Genomic DNA, 17,532 nt, shown 5'->3' on the forward strand with positions numbered 1-17,532 from the left:
TATCTGGCCCAGAGTTTGGGTTGAATTTGTGGTAGGACTGTTTGTTCTAACCTTTGCATACCTGCCTCTGCTATGAGTCCCGAGATTGGTGGTCCCATGGGTGTTCCGTTGATTTGTTCGTATATCTGGTTGTTGAATGTGAAGTGTGTTGTGAGGCACAAGTCCAGTAGTTTAAGTATGCCTTCTTTGTTGATAGGTTCAGCGTCCTGTTTTCTGTTCTGTATGTCCAGTAGTTTGGCTATTGTTTCTCTGGCTAGGGTTTTGTCAATCGAAGTGAACAGTGCCGTCACGTCGAATTATATCATGGTTTCTTCTTTGTCTATGTGTATATTTCTGATGATGTCCAAGAATTCCTGTGTTGATTGTATGGAGTGTTTGGATCCGCTGACCAGGTGTTTCAGTTTCTGTTGTAGTTCTTTGGCCAGTTTGTATGATGGTGTCCCTGGTAGTGATACTCTGGGTCTGAGTGGGATGTCTGGTTTGTGCACTTTAGGTAATCCGTAGAATCTGGGGGTGTTGTTGCTTTCCGGTTTCATTCTTTGTAGGTCAGCTCTGGTTATCTGTCCGTTTTTTTGTAGATTCCTTAGTGTGTTATTTATCCTATTGGTGAGTTGTGGTGTGGGGTCAAATTCCTTCATTTGGTAGGTGTTGGTATCTGCAAGTAGTTGTTGTGCTTTTTGGATGTAATCAGATTTTTCTAGGATGACCGTCATTCTGCCTTTATCTGCTGGTAGTATGATTATGTTCTTATCGTTTCTTAGTGATTTCAGTGCTTCCCTCTCCTTGGTGTTGAGGTTATGTGTTTGTCTTTTCCTTATTATCATAGGTACGACAGTTTGTCTCACTGTTTGTTGTGTCTCTTCTGTCAGTTCATTGTTCCTGAGTGTGCATTCTAGTGCTGCTAGGAAGTCTGCTGGATTGGCGTCCCTGTGGTTGTAGTTGAGTCCCTTGGCCAGTATTGTTCTTTCCGTGTCTGTGAGCTGTCTGTGGGAGAGGTTTGTCTATTGTCTAAAATAGACAGATTAGCCTGAAGAGTGCGGTTAATGTTTGTTCTCTTTTCTATCTTTCCCCATGTTTTCTCTTCCTTTTTTTTATTCCTTTCTTTCTCCCTAATAATTTCCTTTTTGGCTTTCTCGGCCCGTCTGGATTCGATTATGGGTTGTAAAATTGGGAACATAGCTATCTCTGATCACATGGCAGTATATTTGGAGGTTAAGGCCAAGAGTGAATGGCTAGACTTGCGGCACTAGTGTTTGGACCCTTTTCTTCTTAAGGATTCCAAATTTGTGGAATACGTTTTGAAGGAGTTTCAGGAATTCTTGACTATCAACTCAGGCACGGCTAGTAGTCCATCTATGCTATGGGAGACTGCTAAGGCCTTTGCTAGGGGATTAGCTATTTCCTGTTTGCTAGCCAGAAACGACAGAAGGCGGAACAGCAGAGTCTACTTGAGACGCGGTTGAAAGCTGCCGAGGCGGCACAATTTGCACGGCCTTCGGTGACTAAGTTACAGCGGATCACAGCCCTCTGGGCTGCCTTGAATTCAATACTGACACAAACGCAAAGAAAGAACTTGCTTTTGATAGACAAAGGTTGTTCGAATATGGGGATAGGCCAGGGAAGTATTTAGTGTACCTGACTAGGAAAAAGCGTGCTCCCCAATCCATTACTGCAGTCAGAGATAGCGGCGGAGTCCTGACACATGATGCTAAAAAGATTCATGAGGCTTTTCGGAGCTTTTACTCTGAATTGTATCGGTCTGAAGGTTACGAGGACAGGAGGGCTAAAATGCTAATCTTTTTTTAAGAACCTGGACCTCCCGGGGTAACCTTGGAACAGGCCTCTCTCCTTAATGCCCCCTTGACAGTTCAGGAAATTACAGGAGGTAGCTAGGCAACTTCAGAGTGGGAAAGTGCCTGGCCCTGATGGTCTCCCGGGTGAGTTTTATAAGGAGTTTATAGGGATTCTGTACATCTCCAATATCGGCCCGGACAATCACTCTTATATGCATGAATGCCTACCACCATCTTTGAGAGAAGCTAATATTTCCTTAATTCTTAAGAAGGGAGTTCCTGAGGATTGTGCCTCATACAGGCCATCTCTCTATTAAATTCAGATTTCAAGGTTCTGTCCAAGATCCTGGCGCTGAGATTGGAAAGGGTGTTGCCCCATATTATTAAAGAGGATCAGACAGGTTTTATAAGGGGCCGTAGGTCCTCTAATAATATTGGAAGGTTGCTGAATATGGTCCACGTTTATTAGTAACAATTCATTCAGGAGTTGGTGATTTCTTTAGATGCAGAGAAAGCATTTGACCGGGTGGAATGGCCGTATCTTTTTTATGCCTTAGAACAGTTTGGGTTGGGTGGAGTCTTTGCTAGGTGGGTGGAGGTTTTATATCGCCACCCTCTGGCTGTAGTCATCACCAACGGGGTGAAGTCTGGGAATTTTAGGATTGGTAGGGGTAGTCGGCAAGGCTGCCCCCTCTCACCGTTGTTGTTTATGTTGGTGATAGAGCCGCTGGCAGAGGCCATTCGTCAGAGTATTCACATAGCCGCTCCGGATGTGGGATCGGGGGCACACAAAATTACACTGTATGTGTATGACGTCGGTGGCTCAGTGGTTAGCACTACTGCCTCACAGCACATGGGACCCGGGTTCGATTCCATCCTCTGGTGTCTGTGTGGAGTTTGCACATTCTCCCCATGTCTGTGTGGGTTTCCTCCAGGTGCTCCGGTTTCCTTCTAGTCCAAAGATGTGCAGGTCAGGTGAATTGGCCATGCTAAATTGCCCATAGAATTAGGTGCATTAGTTAGGGGGAATGGGTCTGGTTTACTCTTCGGAGGGTCGGTGTAGACTAGTTGGGCTAAGGGCCTGTTTCCACACTGTAGGGAATCTATTCTATTCTAAAAAATTGAATGTCTTTCACCAGCGCTACCTTTAAGATTTTTGAATATCGCATGGAGAGACAAAATTACCAACAAAGAAGCTTTGCAGAGGACTGGTCAGATGCACTTTGGAATATGATGACAGCGAGCTGACTAAGACTGGCAGGACATGGTTTTTTTGCCTTCTGGACATATGTCCCATAAGAGTGGCAATAGAGAAGATGCTAACAGCCAGAAGTAGGAATCTCGGCTGCAAAAATTATGATCCGTTTAAAGAGGATATTAAAGAAAAGGATGTTACCTAGATTGAAATGGAAGAGATTGTGATGGACAGGAACAGTTGGAGGAGTCTTGTGGGTCCTGCATGGAACCAGAGGAATAAGTCCAAAGAAGCAAGTCTCTTCTATTCTACTTTTATTAAACAATTCTAAAGTCTCGAATTTTAATTACCTTATCTACATAAATTTAATCTTCTCAAAACTGAACCTAACCACTGAAATATTCACATGAAATGAGGTAGGTGATTGGAACCTGGTGGAACCTGAACTGAACTTCATTGAACAAATTATTTCTGATATTATGGATGGTGCCAGACCCCTCAAAATATTTCAAGAAGATAAAGAAGACCCCAACTTATTTTAAAGGCAGATGTGAAGTGAATATTCCAGGTGTGATGCAGCTGGTCAAACCACTCTCCTTTAAGCAATACAGAAATTTAGAATATACAATAGTACAGCACTATACAGGCCCTTCAGCCCTTGATGTTGTGCCAACCTTTTATCCTACTCTAAGATCAAACTAACCTACATTTAACTATCATGTGTCTATCCACAAGTTGCTTAAATGTCCCTAATATACCTGACTCTACTACCACTACTGGCAGTGCATTCCACGCATCCACCACTCTGTGTAAAGAACAGACCTCTGACGTCTTCCTCAAACCTTCCTCCTCAAAATTATGCCCTCTCGTGATAGACATTTCCGCCATAGGAAAAAGTCTCTGGCTATCCAGTCTATCTATGCCTCTCATCATCAAGTCTCCTCTCATCCTTCTTCGCTCGAATGAGAAAAGCCCTAGTTCACTCAACCCTTCTTCATAAGACATCCCCTCCAGTCCAAGTAGCATCCTGGTAGATCTCCTCTGCACCCTCTCTAGAGCTTCCACATCCTTCCTATAATGAGGTGACCAGAACTCAACACAATATTCCAAGTATGGTCTAACCAGGGCTTTATAGAGCTGCAGCATAACCTCGTGGCTCTTAAACTGAATCCACCTGCTAATGAAAACCAACGCACCATACGCTTACTTATCGACCCTATCAACTTGGGTGGCAACTTTGAGGGATCTATGGATGTGGACCCAAAGATCCCTCTGTTCCTCCACGCTGCCAAAAACCCTGCCTTTAATCCTGTAATCTGTATTCAAATTCCACCTTCCAAAATGAATGACTTCACACTTTTCCAGGTTGAACTCCATCTGCCACTTCTCAGCACAGCTTTGCATCCTGTCAATGTCTTGGTGCAACCTACATCAGCCCTCCATACTATCTACCACTCCACCAACTGTCATGTCATCAGCAAACTTACTAACCAACCCTTTTACTTCTTCATTCAAGTCATTTATAAAAATCACAAAGAGCAGAGGTCCCAGAACAGATCCCTGTGGATCACCACTGGTCTCTGAACTCCAGGCTGAATATTTTCCATCTGCTACCACCCTCAGCCTTCTATGGGCCAGCCATTTCTGTATCCAGACAGCCAAATTTCCCTGTATCCCATGCCTCCTTTACTTTCTGAATGAGGAAACCTTATCAAATAACTTGCTAAAATCCATGTACACCACATCCACTGCTCTACCTTCATCAATGTGTTTTGTCACATCCTCAAAAGATTCAATGAGGATAGTGAAGCAGGACCTGTCCCTCTCAAAGCTGTGCAATCTCTAATCAAGCTATGTTTTTCCAAATCATAAATCCTGTCTTTCAGAGTCCTCTCCAATAATTTTCCCACCGCTGACGTAAGACTGACTGGTCTGTAATTTCCAGGGTGGTCCCTATTCCCTTTCTTGAACAAGAGAATAACGTTTACCACCGTCCAATCATCTGGTACTTACTCCACTGGACAGTGAGGATGCAGAGATCATCACCAAACGGGCAGCAATCTCTTCCCTTGCTTCCCATAGTAACCTTGGGCTTATCCTGTCTGGCCCAGGAGACATATTTAACCTCATATTTTTCAAAATGTCCAGCACATCGTCCTCCTTAACGTCAACCCGTTGGACCTAATGTTTTACGCTGTTCTCACAAACGACGGGGTCCCTCTCAGTAGTGAATACTGAAGCAAAGTATTTACTAAAGACCTCCCCTACACAAGTTCCCTCCACTATCTCTGATCGGCCCTACCTTCAGTCTGGACATCCTCTTGTGCCTCACAAAAGTGTAGAATACCTTGGGGTTTTCCTTAAACCTACCCACCAAGGCTTTCTCATGCCCCCTTCTAGCTCTCCCAAATCCATTCTTCAGTTCCTTCCTGACTACCTTGTAACCCTCTACAGCCCTGACCGAACCTTGCTTTTTCAACCTTAAGTAAGCTTCCTCCTTCCTCTTGACTAGATGTTCTATATCTCTTGTCATCTAAGGTTCTTTCACCCTACCATCCCTTCCTTCATCAGGGACAAAACTATCCAGCACTCATAGCAAGTTGCTCCTGAAACAAGCTCCACATTTCTGTTGTGCATTTCCCTGAGAATATCTGTTTGTAATTCATGCTCCACAGTTCCTGCCTAATAGCGTTGTAATTCCCCCTCTCCTAATGAGATACTTTCCCATACCATCTGCTCCTATCCCTCTCCATGAATATAGTAAAGGTCCGGGAGTTGTGGTAACTATCACTGAAATCCTTTGCTATCGAGCGAACCGACACTTGATCTGGTTTGTTGCCAAACACCAAAACCAATATGGCCTCCCTTCTAGTTAGCCTATCTACATATTGAGTCAGGAATTCTTCCTGGACACACTTCACAAAGTTTGTTCCATCCAAACTATTTGAACTAAGGAGGTTCCAATCAATATGAGGTAAGTTGAAGTCCCCATAACAACAACCCTGTTACTTCTGCATCTTTCCAAAATCTGCCTTCCAATCTGCTCCTCTGTATTTCTGTTGCCATTGGGGGCTCTCTATATAAAAAAAACTCCCAAAAAAGTGACTGCTCCTTTCCTGTTTCTGACTTCCCATAATGACTCAGTAAATAAACACTTCCCATTGATCTCCCTTTCTGTAGCTGTGATACTATCCCTGATTAGCAATGCCACTCCCCCACCTCTTTTACCTTCCTTCCCATTCCTTTGGAAACATCTAAATCCTAGAACATCCAACATTTATTCCTGCCCATGTGATATTTAAGTCTCTGTAATGGCCACAACATCATAGCTCCAAGTGCTGAGCCATGCTTTAAGTTCATCAACCTTATTCCTGACACTTCTTGTGTTAAAATATGCATACTCCAACCCATCACACTGACTGCAACTTTGCCCTATCAACTGTCCATCTTTACAGACGGTCTCCATGCTGTATTTGCCTGTTCACCAGCTACCCCATCCTCTGATCCATAGCTCCGATTCCCATTCCCCTGCCAAACTAGTTTTAACCCACCTGCAGAGCTCTAGCAAATCTCCCACCCAGGATATTGGTATGCGCCAGTTCAGGTGCAACCCTTCTTCCTTGTACAAGTCTAACATTCCTCAGAAGGTATCCCAATGATCCATTTATCTGAAGCCCTCTGTCCTACACCAACTGTGCAGCCACATAAATTCATAGAGATACCTCACTAGCACATGACACTAGTAGCAATCTTGAGATTACTACTCTGTTCGTCCTGCCTTTTAGCTTCCAACCTAACTCCGTATATTCACTTTTCAGGTCCAGAAAATCTATTTAAACACTACTGTTGAAACACAAAAGAAAACAGCATTTAGAATAGCAACTATCTGAAAATTCAACTGACTTGATACTGCAATGTAACTAAGGAGCTGTTCCAATTCACACTACATCCCATAAACTCCTTGGCAAAAGGTAAATTCAAACACAGATTCTTACAGGCAGGAGAGATTTCAGAGAGAAGTCAGTCAAGAATCATCTGCTGAAGCATGGAACCTTTCTCTGGACTGCAGCAGGTTCTCAATGTTTCAACTAAACCAGGCTAGTAAAAACCTGAACTGGGAGAACTGGCCACTTCCGTACCATTGTTAAACCAGGCTCTATCTGAGACATTTTGGTACCTCTGTCTTTACAACCTCTCTTTGTAAAAAAAAAACTAAGGACAAGATAAGCTTGTTAAATCATACTGAATAGATGCTATTTGCTTTCACTGCCAATGTCAGCTTCCATCATATTGTTGATGCTTGAGACTAGACAGAAAGTAGTGCTAATTGGCTGGATTCGATGCAACATGATTTTTGTAGGTAGAATATAACTGGACATTTTCCACATTCTCATGAAACAGTTAAACTAGGGGTGTAACTAATTCAGGAGCACAAATTTTCATTACTACAACCTGGGTATTGTTGGGGCCTTTATTTTTGCAGTATATGGTACCTTCATCCTTTTCATATCATGAGAAGTAAAACAATTTGGCTGAAGATTAGAATATATGAAGGTAGAAATCTTAGAAAATCTGAAATGGATAATCCATTCAGCATTTCTGGCTGTATGTGATTGCAAATACTTCAGTCATTTTTTTTCCTCACTGATCTGAGCTTTTCCACCATTAAGGATGAAGATGTCTGTGAAGCTTTTTGTGTTCAAATTAAATATTTGCTTGCTGACCATTCATAACCGTTGCAATAATACAGAGCTTGATTTCATTGTTGTGGAAACACTTAGTTCTAGCTACAGCATTTTTTTTTGTTATTTAACATGTTGTGATGTCAGTAGCTAGATACTTTTTAGGCATGCCTAACTGCTACACTTCCATTGAAGCAATGTTGATCCCCTGGCTTCTTGCAAATGGTAATTTGAAGGATCTGCTTGACCATTAGGTTAGAGATTATACTCCCAGACAGTGTTTAATTTATTTAAATGTGAGGTGCTGCATTTTTGGTAAGATAATTCAGAGCAGGACTTGCACACTTGGTCCTGGGAATGTTGCCAAACAAAGAGAACTTGGGATGGAGGTTCATAACTCATTGGAAGTGGAGCCACAGGTAGACAACATACTGAAGAAAGAGTTTGCTACACTTGGCTTCATTGGTCAGTGTATTGAGTATCGGGGTTGCGAGGTCATGCTGCATTGGTTAGGCCATTTTTGGAATATTGTGTTCAATTCTGGTCTCCCTGCTTTAGGAAAGATGTTGTGAAACTTGAAAGGGTTCAGAAAAGATTTATATGATGGAGCCGTGATTGGAGGGTTTCAGCTATAGGGACAACCTGATTTGACTGAGACTACTTTCTCAGAAGTGTTGGAGGCTAACGGGTAACTTTATAGAAGTTTATAAAATCACAAGGGGCATAGATAGGCCAAGGTGTTTTCCCCAGGGTAGGGGATTCTAGAACTAGAGGGCATAGGTTTAAGGTGAGAGGGGAAAAATTTAAAAGGGGCCTAAAGAGCAACTTTTTCACCCAGAGGGTGATGCATGTATGGAATGAGCTGCCAGAGTAAGTGGTGGAGGCTGGTACAATTATGGTATTTAAAAGGCATTTGGGTGGGTATATGAATAGGAAGGGTTTAAAGGGGTATGGGCCAAATGCTGGCAAATGGAACTAGATTCGTTTAGGATGGTTGGTTGGCATGGATGAGTTGGACCAAAGGGTCTGTTTCCGTGTTTTATATCTCTACGACTCTATTGATGGCCCTCAGTACTTTGTGATCCAATATTCTGAGCTGCTTGATAAATCTGTTTCCCATTTGACATGATGCGAATGCCACACAACTTAATGGAGGATATCCTCATAGCGCAGTGAGGACTTTCATGTCTGTACTACTCCGACCAAACTATCATGGACAGGTGCATCCGTGATAGTTGGATTGATGAATGCAAGGTCAAATAGGTTTTTCTCTCATGTTGATTTCCTTACCTTATGAAGCAAGCTTAATCCAACAGATATGACATCGTGACTCTGACTCTGCCATCTCAATCAATTGTGATGGAACTGAGCCATTTTGATAGGGGACTTTAAAATCCAGAAATAAGAGTACATTCTGCATCCTTGATACTTTGTGCTTCTTCTAATGGGTGTTCTACGTGGAGCAGTTCTGATTCTTTAGCTGAGGGAGGGTGGTAGTGATAATCATCCGATAAACACCTCATGCATCATGACGGGCGGCACGGTGGCACAGTGGTTAGCATTGCTGCCTCACAGCGTCAGAGACCCGGGTTCAATTCCGGCCTCAGGCGACTGATTGTGTGGAGTTTGCACATTCTCCCTATGTCTGCATGGGTTTCCTCCGGATGCTCCAGTTTCCTTTCACAGTCCAAAAATGTGCAGATTAGGTGAATTGGCCATGTTAAATTGCCCGTAGTGTTAGATGAAGGGGTAAACGTAGGGGAATGGATCTGGGTGGGTTGCGGGTCGGTGTAGACTTGTTCTAAACCTTATGGGCTCCAGAGTCATCCCTTCTTCGCTATATACTACCGTCGCCATGTCTGGTGCACCTTCCTGCTGCTGGGATAATTCATATCCACAGAGATGATGGAGAAGCCTGGTACTTTAGCTGTGAAGTAAGATTCAGCGAGTATGATTCTGTTAGGCTGTTGCTTCATTATTCTTTGAGACAATTCTCCCAATATTGTCACAAGTTCTGAGCTGCTGGGGAGGAGAACTTTGTGGGTCAACGAAGCAGAGTGTTCTTTTCTTATTTCTGGTACCTAGGATGACGTTGGATTACACATCCATTTTTTTTTTTCAAGCCTACTTTAGTGGGTTTATACAAGTCACTTGCCAGGGCATTTCACAGACCATTAAGAATCGCGCACATTGCTGAGAGCCTAGCATTGCACACAAGTTAGACTGGGTAAGACAACAGTTTTGTTTCCTAAAAGAAATTGGTGAACCAGATCAGATTAAAATTAGCAGAAATCTGATAATTCCATGTTTCCCACTAGTGAGACAATAATTAATTGAATTTAAATTTCCAGGTGGAATGATTTTAGTATCTTGAGCTTTAGTCCAGGCTTCTGGATTATTGTCCAGTGACATTTACTATTATGTTGCTATTCCTTTGAAAATGTATAGGTTCCCTCTAAAATTCCTTAGGGCAATTTCAGTTGTATGTTATAGATCACCACTTCTAAAACTAACTGGCTTTGTTTTTGGTGTTTGGGACGTGGTCAGTGTAATAACTAATGGGACATTTAAGGTCTTGTCTTAAGACCTGTTCATCTGCACAATCTTGGGGCAACAGTTTCTGGAATTATGTTTACATCTATTCATCTTGTGGTTTTAGTCTTTAGGCTACTATGTTTTGTAGATTCTTTGAATATTGTTCCCTTATTTGCATTAATTTTTCCTGTAGGTGTCTTTGGATGAAGAGACCTAAAATAGTGTTCAGTTATTAATCCTGATTTGTCTGGCAAATAAATTTTCTAGAAGACAGCCACATGACTTCCAGGATAGTGTAGTTATTACATTTTATAACATACTTTCATTATTTTCTATAAACAGGTTTCATGGAATGATTTCACGAGAAGCAGCAGATCAGCTGCTGAGCCTAGCAGAAGGCAGTTATATTATTCGGGAAAGTCAACGTCAGTCTGGTACCTATACGCTGGCACTGCGGTTAGTGGTGATTTTAATAATTAAATGCAGTGTAAAGTGAAGCCTTAATACATAAGTTATGATTTAAACAAGTGTGATGGTAGAAATAAAGATTTTGTGTGTTTGTATTTGCGATTTACATTCTGACTAGATAATTGCTATTTCCTGTATCTTCAATTAATAAACTAGTTGAATCTTCAGGTTTTTATTGACGAGCTGACATTCGACTTTTTCATTATATCCATCCATTTCTTAGCTGTGATATCTGAACTTTTAGTGTGACCTTTATTATTTGTAATAGTACTCAGTAGTATGACTTGCTGTATTGTTGCACATTTTAGATTTCTCGAAGTCGGTATTAAATTTGGAATGATTTTTTTTTCAAAATTGCAATAACTCATTCTTGATCTAGATAATTATATAGTCAACTCTCAGCAAAATGAGGAAGTACATCCGACACAATTGTCCAAGTTCTTCCAGTTTCAGACAAATCGGAACGAATGTATCAGATGTCCTTCAGAGTGAACAAGTGCAGGCTCTTATTTTGTTGTTCGAGAAACTCCAGTTATTCTTGTACTTTGCAAGGAGACTTTTTAAATGGAATAGTTTCCCAAAGAAACTAAGAGTATTGGTTCATCACTAATTAAAGATGCAGGCACACAGTATATTTTTATTATAAGTAGCACTAGTAGGGCTTTAGATTAGATTACAAGGAACATAAGATATAGGAGCAGAATTAGGCCATTTTGCCCCCTGACTCTGTTCACTATTCAAACACAGCTGTTCTGTTTCTCAACCCCATTCTCCTGTCTGCTCTCAGTAACATTTGATCCCCTTACCAGTCAAGAAGCTGTCTCTCTCTATCTTAAACACACTCAGTAGCTTGGCCTTCACAGCCTTCCATGGCAATGAATTCCACAGATTCATCACTTTTTGGCTGGAAAATTTGATTATGTATCCTGTAAGTTCTAAAAGGTCGACTCTTCACTCTGAGGTTGTACCCTTGGATCCCATTTTCTCCAAGATGTGGAAGCATTTTCTCCCATGTCCAATCCATCCAGGTTTTTCAGTATTCTAAGTTTCAATAAGATTCCAACCCCCCCACCCCCATCCTTCTAAACTCAGAGTGCAGACCCAAAATCCTCAACTCCTCATATGACAAGCCCCTCATCCCTGGGATCATTGTTGTTAATCTTGGGCACCTTCTAAGACCAGCACATCATTCCTTAGATATGGGCCCAAACCTGCACATGATATTCCAAATGCAGTCAGCTCAGAACCCTCTTCTTGCATTCTAACCCTCTCAAAATGAATGTTAACATTGCTTTTTGCCTTTGAATTGCATGTTAACCTTAAGATATTACTTAATTAGGACTTCCAAGTACCTTTGTGCTGAAGCTATTCCTCATTTAGAAAATAGTCTACACTCTTCTTCCAAACTGCATAATCGCAGACTTTATTACATTGTATTCCATCTGCCACTTGTTTACCCACTTTCTTAGCCTATCTAAATCCGTCTGCAGCTCCCCACATCATCAAAGCTATCTCTCTTTGTACATACCTTTTTCATCTGCAAACTTAGCAACAATATCCTCCATTCCTTTATTCAGATCATTAAATGTATTACATGAGTAGTTATGGTCCTGACACTGATCCCTGCAGGACTTCACTTGCCACATGCTGCCATCCTAAAAAAATCCCTTTTACTCACTGTCTGCCTTCTGCCAGTCAGCCAATTCTCTATTCATACTAGTACCTTGTCTTAAACACCACAGCCTCTTATTTAGCAGCTTCCTTATCAAAGACCTTCTGGAAATACAAATAGATCTCATCCACTGGATCTCCTTTGCCTAACATTCTCAATAACTCCTCAAAGAATTCTAACAGATTTGTCAGACAGGATCTCCCCTTTACGAAGCCACACTGACTCATTTTTTTATCATCTCCCCCTTACTGTTTTCTAGTTGTCCTCTGCTGGTTTTTAAAGGTTTCTCAATCCTCTGGCTTCCTACTTTACCTCACAATAATGTTTGCTTATTTATGCTTTAATTCAATCCTGGACTTCCCTTGTCAGCCATGGTTACCTCATCCTCCCCTTCTTCTTCCTTGTGATCAATTTCTGCTGTTCCTCCTGCATTACCCCTAGAGATTCTTGCCGTTGCTGCTCCACCATCTTCACTCCTCTTATTCAATTCTGGCCAGCCTCTCCCTCATATCTTTGTAGTTACCATTTACTCAATCGTAATAGCGTTAAATTTGATTCCAGCTTCTACCGCTTAAACTGCAGAGTAAATTCTGTCATATTATGGTCAATGCCCCTTTAAGATCCTTCACCTTAAGATCCATAATCCCAAGTCTACCTCACTAAACTTCACTTAATCTAGAATTACCTGTTCCCTATTGGGAAAGGTTCTTGATGAATCTATGAATGGCTGTATGTGTGAAAGTGGGTGGTTAGGTAGGTGAGGTTGCAAGTAGGCTAGGAAAGGTAATTGGTGTTTAACATGGTTGGAAGAGGTACTTGGAGATGTCAGCTGAAGTAATTGCAGGTGGGGTGGGGCAGGGGTGGGTGGGGAAAGGAGTGGAGTGGAGGGAGTGGGTAGTATGATGAGGTTGGGAGTTATACTAGATCTTAATCATGGGTAGCTATCCATTAAGTATGTCAATGCTGTATTTATGAGAATCCCAGAGAGCAAGGAATTGTTGGAAATTCAGACATCCCAGGCAAATCGGTGCACAGGGGCTTCTGACGGGCATATTGCATTCTGTGTTCTGTCCAAAAAGGATTTCATGTTGCATGTTATTCCGTTACATTTTTCAGCAGGCTCTTCAACGTAAATGCAATTATTCCCCATTACTTCGTTTGACACATCATTCTATGGGACATATTTTGCTTCATAATCAAAATAAAAGTATAAAATTTAACTGTTTCCCTCAAGCTCAGACAATGGCATCATCTTCTGGAATTGGTGGTGCTGGAAAAGCACAGTGGTTCAGGCAGCATCCAAGGAGCTTCAAAATCGACGTTTCGGGCAAAAGCCCTTCAGGAATAAAGGCAGTGAGCCTGAAGTGTGGAGAGATAAGCTATAGGAGGGTGGGGGTGGGGAGAAAGTAGCATAGAGTACAATGGGTGAGTGGGGGAGGGGATGAAGGTGATAGGTCAGGGAGGAGAGGGTGGAGTGGATAGGTGGAAAAGGAGATAGGCAGGTAGGACAAGTCCGGCACGACATGGTTGAAGAGCTTCAGGGCAGAGGAAATGACCTGGGAGTTGCAGTGGGAGAGGGACTCCCTGAGATTCTTGTAGAGAGCTTGTCTATGCAGGGTACTGGATGCAATCAAGCTTCCAAACTGCTGTTTATTCCTCCTCATTGAATCTTCACTGTTAAACATTTTTTCAAAGACCCTAAAATATCCTAGATATTTGAATAAAGTTACTGCTGAGTCTTGCCTTTAAGATAAAAGTACCAACCTTCTGCAATCTCTTCCAGTATAGCTGCATTTTTATCCTCTACCTGGATTTGTTTACCATGCACCACAGTGATCAGAACTCTGTATAGTACACTAGATGGCGCCAGATCAGTGTTCTTTACATACACACAATCCTTTCCTGACATTCATGTTGTATTCCCTTGTTTATTCAGCCCAAGATCCTTGTTTTCCATACAAAACGGCGGCAGGGTGGCACAGTGGTTAACACTGTTGCCTCACAGTGCCAGAGACCCGGGTTCAATTCCCGCCTCGGGGAGTTTGCACATTCTCCCCCTGTCTGCGTGGGTTTCCTCTGGGTGCTCTGGTTTCCTCCCACAGTCCAAAGATGTGCAGGTTAGATGAATTGGCCATGCTAAATTGTCCATGCTAAATTGTCCATAGTGTTAGGTGAAGAGGTAAATGGGTCTGAGTGGGTTGCTCTTCAGAGGGTCTGTGTGGACTTGTTGGGCCGAAGGGCCGATTTCCACATTGTAAGCAATCTAATCTTAAAAAAAAACATGGATATCGTAGATTCCCTCCAGTGTGGAAACCGGCCATTGGGCCAACATGTCCACCCCAATCCTCTGAAGAGTAACCCACCCAGACCCATTCCCCTACCCTATTGCTCTACACTTCTCCTGACTAATGTACCTATAACCTACACATCCCTGAACACTATTGGCAATTTCGCATGGCCAATTCACCCAACCGGCACATCTTTGGATTGTGGGAAGAAACTGTAGCACTCAGGAAACCCACGCATATGCTGGGAGAATGTGCAAACTACACACAGATAGTCACGAGAGGCTGGACATTGGTAGTTTCAGCAATCACCATACATACAATTCATAGAGTCATAGACATGTACAGCATGGAAACAGATCTTTCGGTCCAACCCGTCCATGCCTACCAGAAATCCCAATCCAATCTAGTCCCACCTACCAGCACCCGGCCCATATCTCTCCAAACCTTTCCTATCCATATACCCATCCAAAGGCCTCTTAAATGTTGCAATTGTACCAGCCTCCACCACTTCCTCTGGCAGCTCATTCCATACACGTACCACCTATGGTGTGAAAAGGTTGCCCCTTAGGTCTCTTTTATATCTTTCCCCTCTCACCCTAAACCTATGTCCTCTAGTTCTGGACACCCCAACCCCAGGGAAAAGACTTTGTCTATTTATCCTATCCATGCCCCTCAGAATTTTGTAAACCTCTATAAGGTCACCCCTCAGTCTCCAACATGCCAGGAAAACAGCCCCAGCCAATTAGCCTCTCCCTATAGCTCAAATCCTCCAAACATGGCAACATTCTTGTAAATCTTTTCTGAACCCTTTCAAGTTTCACAACGTCTTTCCAATAGGAGGGAGACCAGAATTGCACGCAGTATTCCAATGGTGGCCTAACCAATGTCCTGTACAGCTGCAACATGACCTCCCAACTCCTGTACTCAATACTCTGACCAATAAAAGAAAGCATACCAAACGCCGCCTTCACTATCCTATCTACCTGCGACTCCACTTTCAAGGAGCTATGAACCTGCACTCCAAAGTCTCTTTGTTCAGCACACTCTCTAGGACCTTACCATTAAGTGTCTAAGTCCTGCTAAGATTTGCTTTCCCAAAATGCAGCACCTCTCATTTATCTGAATTAAACTCCATCTGCCACTTCTCAGCCCACTGGCCCATGTGATCAAGATCTTGTTGTAATCTGAGGTAACCTTCTTCGCTGTCCACTACACCTCCAATTTTGGTGTCATCTGCAAACTTACTAACTATACCTCCTGTGCTCGCATGCAAATCACTTATGTAAATGACAAAAAGTAGAGGACTCAGCACCGATCCTTGTGGCACTCCACTGGTCACAAGCCTCCAGTCTGAAAAACAACCCTCCACCACCACTTTCTGTCTTCTATCTTTGAGCCAGTTCTGTATCCAAATGACTAGTTCTCCCTATTTCGTGAGATCTAACCTTGCTAATCAGTCTCCCATGTGGAACCTTGTCGAATGCCTTACATTGAAGTCCATATAGATCACAGCTACCGCTCTGCCTTTATCAATCCTCTTTGATACTTCAAAAAACTCAATGAAGTTTGTGAGACATGACTTCCCATGCACAAAGCCATGTTGACTGTCCCTAATCAGTCCTTGCCTTTCCAAATATATGTACATCCTGTCCCTCAGGATTCCCTCCAACAACTTGCCCACCACAGACGTTAGGCTCACCGGTCTATAGTTCCCTGGCTTGTCCTTACTACTCTTCTTAAAGAGTGGCACCACGTTAGCCCACCTTCAGTCTTCCGGCACCTCACCTGTGACTATCGGTGATACAAATATCTCAGCAAGAGGCCCAGCAATCACTTCTCTAGCTTCCCAGAGAGCTCTCGGATATACTTGATCAGGCCCTGGGGATTTATCCACCTTTATGCGTTTCAAGATATCCAGCACATCTCCTCTGTAATATGGACATTTTGCAAGGTGTCACCATATATTTCGCTACTTTCTATATCTTCCATATCCTTTTCCACAGTAAATACTGATGCAAAATACTCATTTAGTATCTTTGCCATTTTCTGCGGCTCCACACAAAGGCAGCCTTGCTGATCTTTGGGTCCTATTCTATCCTTAGATATCCTTTTGTCCTTAATGTATTTATAAAAACCCTTTGGATTCTCCAAAACTCTATTTGCCAAAGCTGTCTCATGTCCCCTTTTTGCCCTCCTGATTTCTCTCAAGTATACTCCTGCCATTATACTCTTCCAAGGATTCACTTGATCTATCCTGTCTATACCTGACATATGCTTCCTTCTTTTTCTTAACCAAACCCTCAATTTCTTTAGTCATCCAGCATTCCCTATACATATCAGCCTTTCCTTTCACCCTAACAGGAATTTACTTTCTCTGGATTCTTGTTATCTCATTTCTGAAGGCTTCCCATTTTCAAGCTGTCCCTTTACCTGCGAACATCTGCCCCCAATCAGCTTTTGAAAGTTCTTGCCTAATACTGTCAAAATTGGCCTTTCCCCAATTTAGAACTTCAACTTTTAGATCTGGTCTATCCTTTTCCATCATTATTTTAAATCTAATAGAATTATGGTCGTTGGCCCCAAAGTGCTCTCCCATTGACACCTCAGTCACCTGCCCTTCCTTATTTCCCAAATATCCCTCTGGCGCTTTGCTTGTAAAACTTAGTGTATTGCAATGTTTTGTTAGCTGCCTTAATTTCTTGGCTTGACTTGAAGTTCACATAATAAATAAAATTCTCAACTATTCAACTAGGTTCTCTATCCTGTTCAGTCCTTTTCTGGTCAGTTTGTGTATTATTAGTTTTTTTAAGCACTTGACATTTTAGTATCACTTGCAATGATACCACTTGCAATGTTTCCATACTATGATGTGCATTTGCAACGATGCAATCTGGAAAAG

At 42.4% G+C, this 17,532-nt stretch overlaps 1 protein-coding gene across 6 annotated transcripts in view; it reads left to right on the top strand.

Annotated features, from left to right (window-relative positions):
• Positions 1 to 17,532, top strand: part of chn1 (chimerin 1) — a 226,427-nt gene that overhangs the window by 71,056 nt on the left and 137,839 nt on the right. For 5 of the 6 annotated variants that reach the window (XM_043693571.1, XM_043693573.1, XM_043693572.1 and 2 more), the window contains one exon: positions 10,548 to 10,661. The exons of the other annotated variant lie outside the window; for it this stretch is intronic. In XM_043693571.1, the coding sequence (XP_043549506.1) occupies positions 10,548 to 10,661 (114 nt within the window). The remainder of the gene's footprint in view (positions 1 to 10,547; positions 10,662 to 17,532) is intronic. 6 annotated transcript variants of the gene reach the window in all.

This window comes from Chiloscyllium plagiosum, chromosome 7 (genome assembly GCF_004010195.1).
Source record: "Chiloscyllium plagiosum isolate BGI_BamShark_2017 chromosome 7, ASM401019v2, whole genome shotgun sequence".
In the NCBI taxonomy this organism is placed as follows: domain Eukaryota; kingdom Metazoa; phylum Chordata; class Chondrichthyes; order Orectolobiformes; family Hemiscylliidae; genus Chiloscyllium; species Chiloscyllium plagiosum.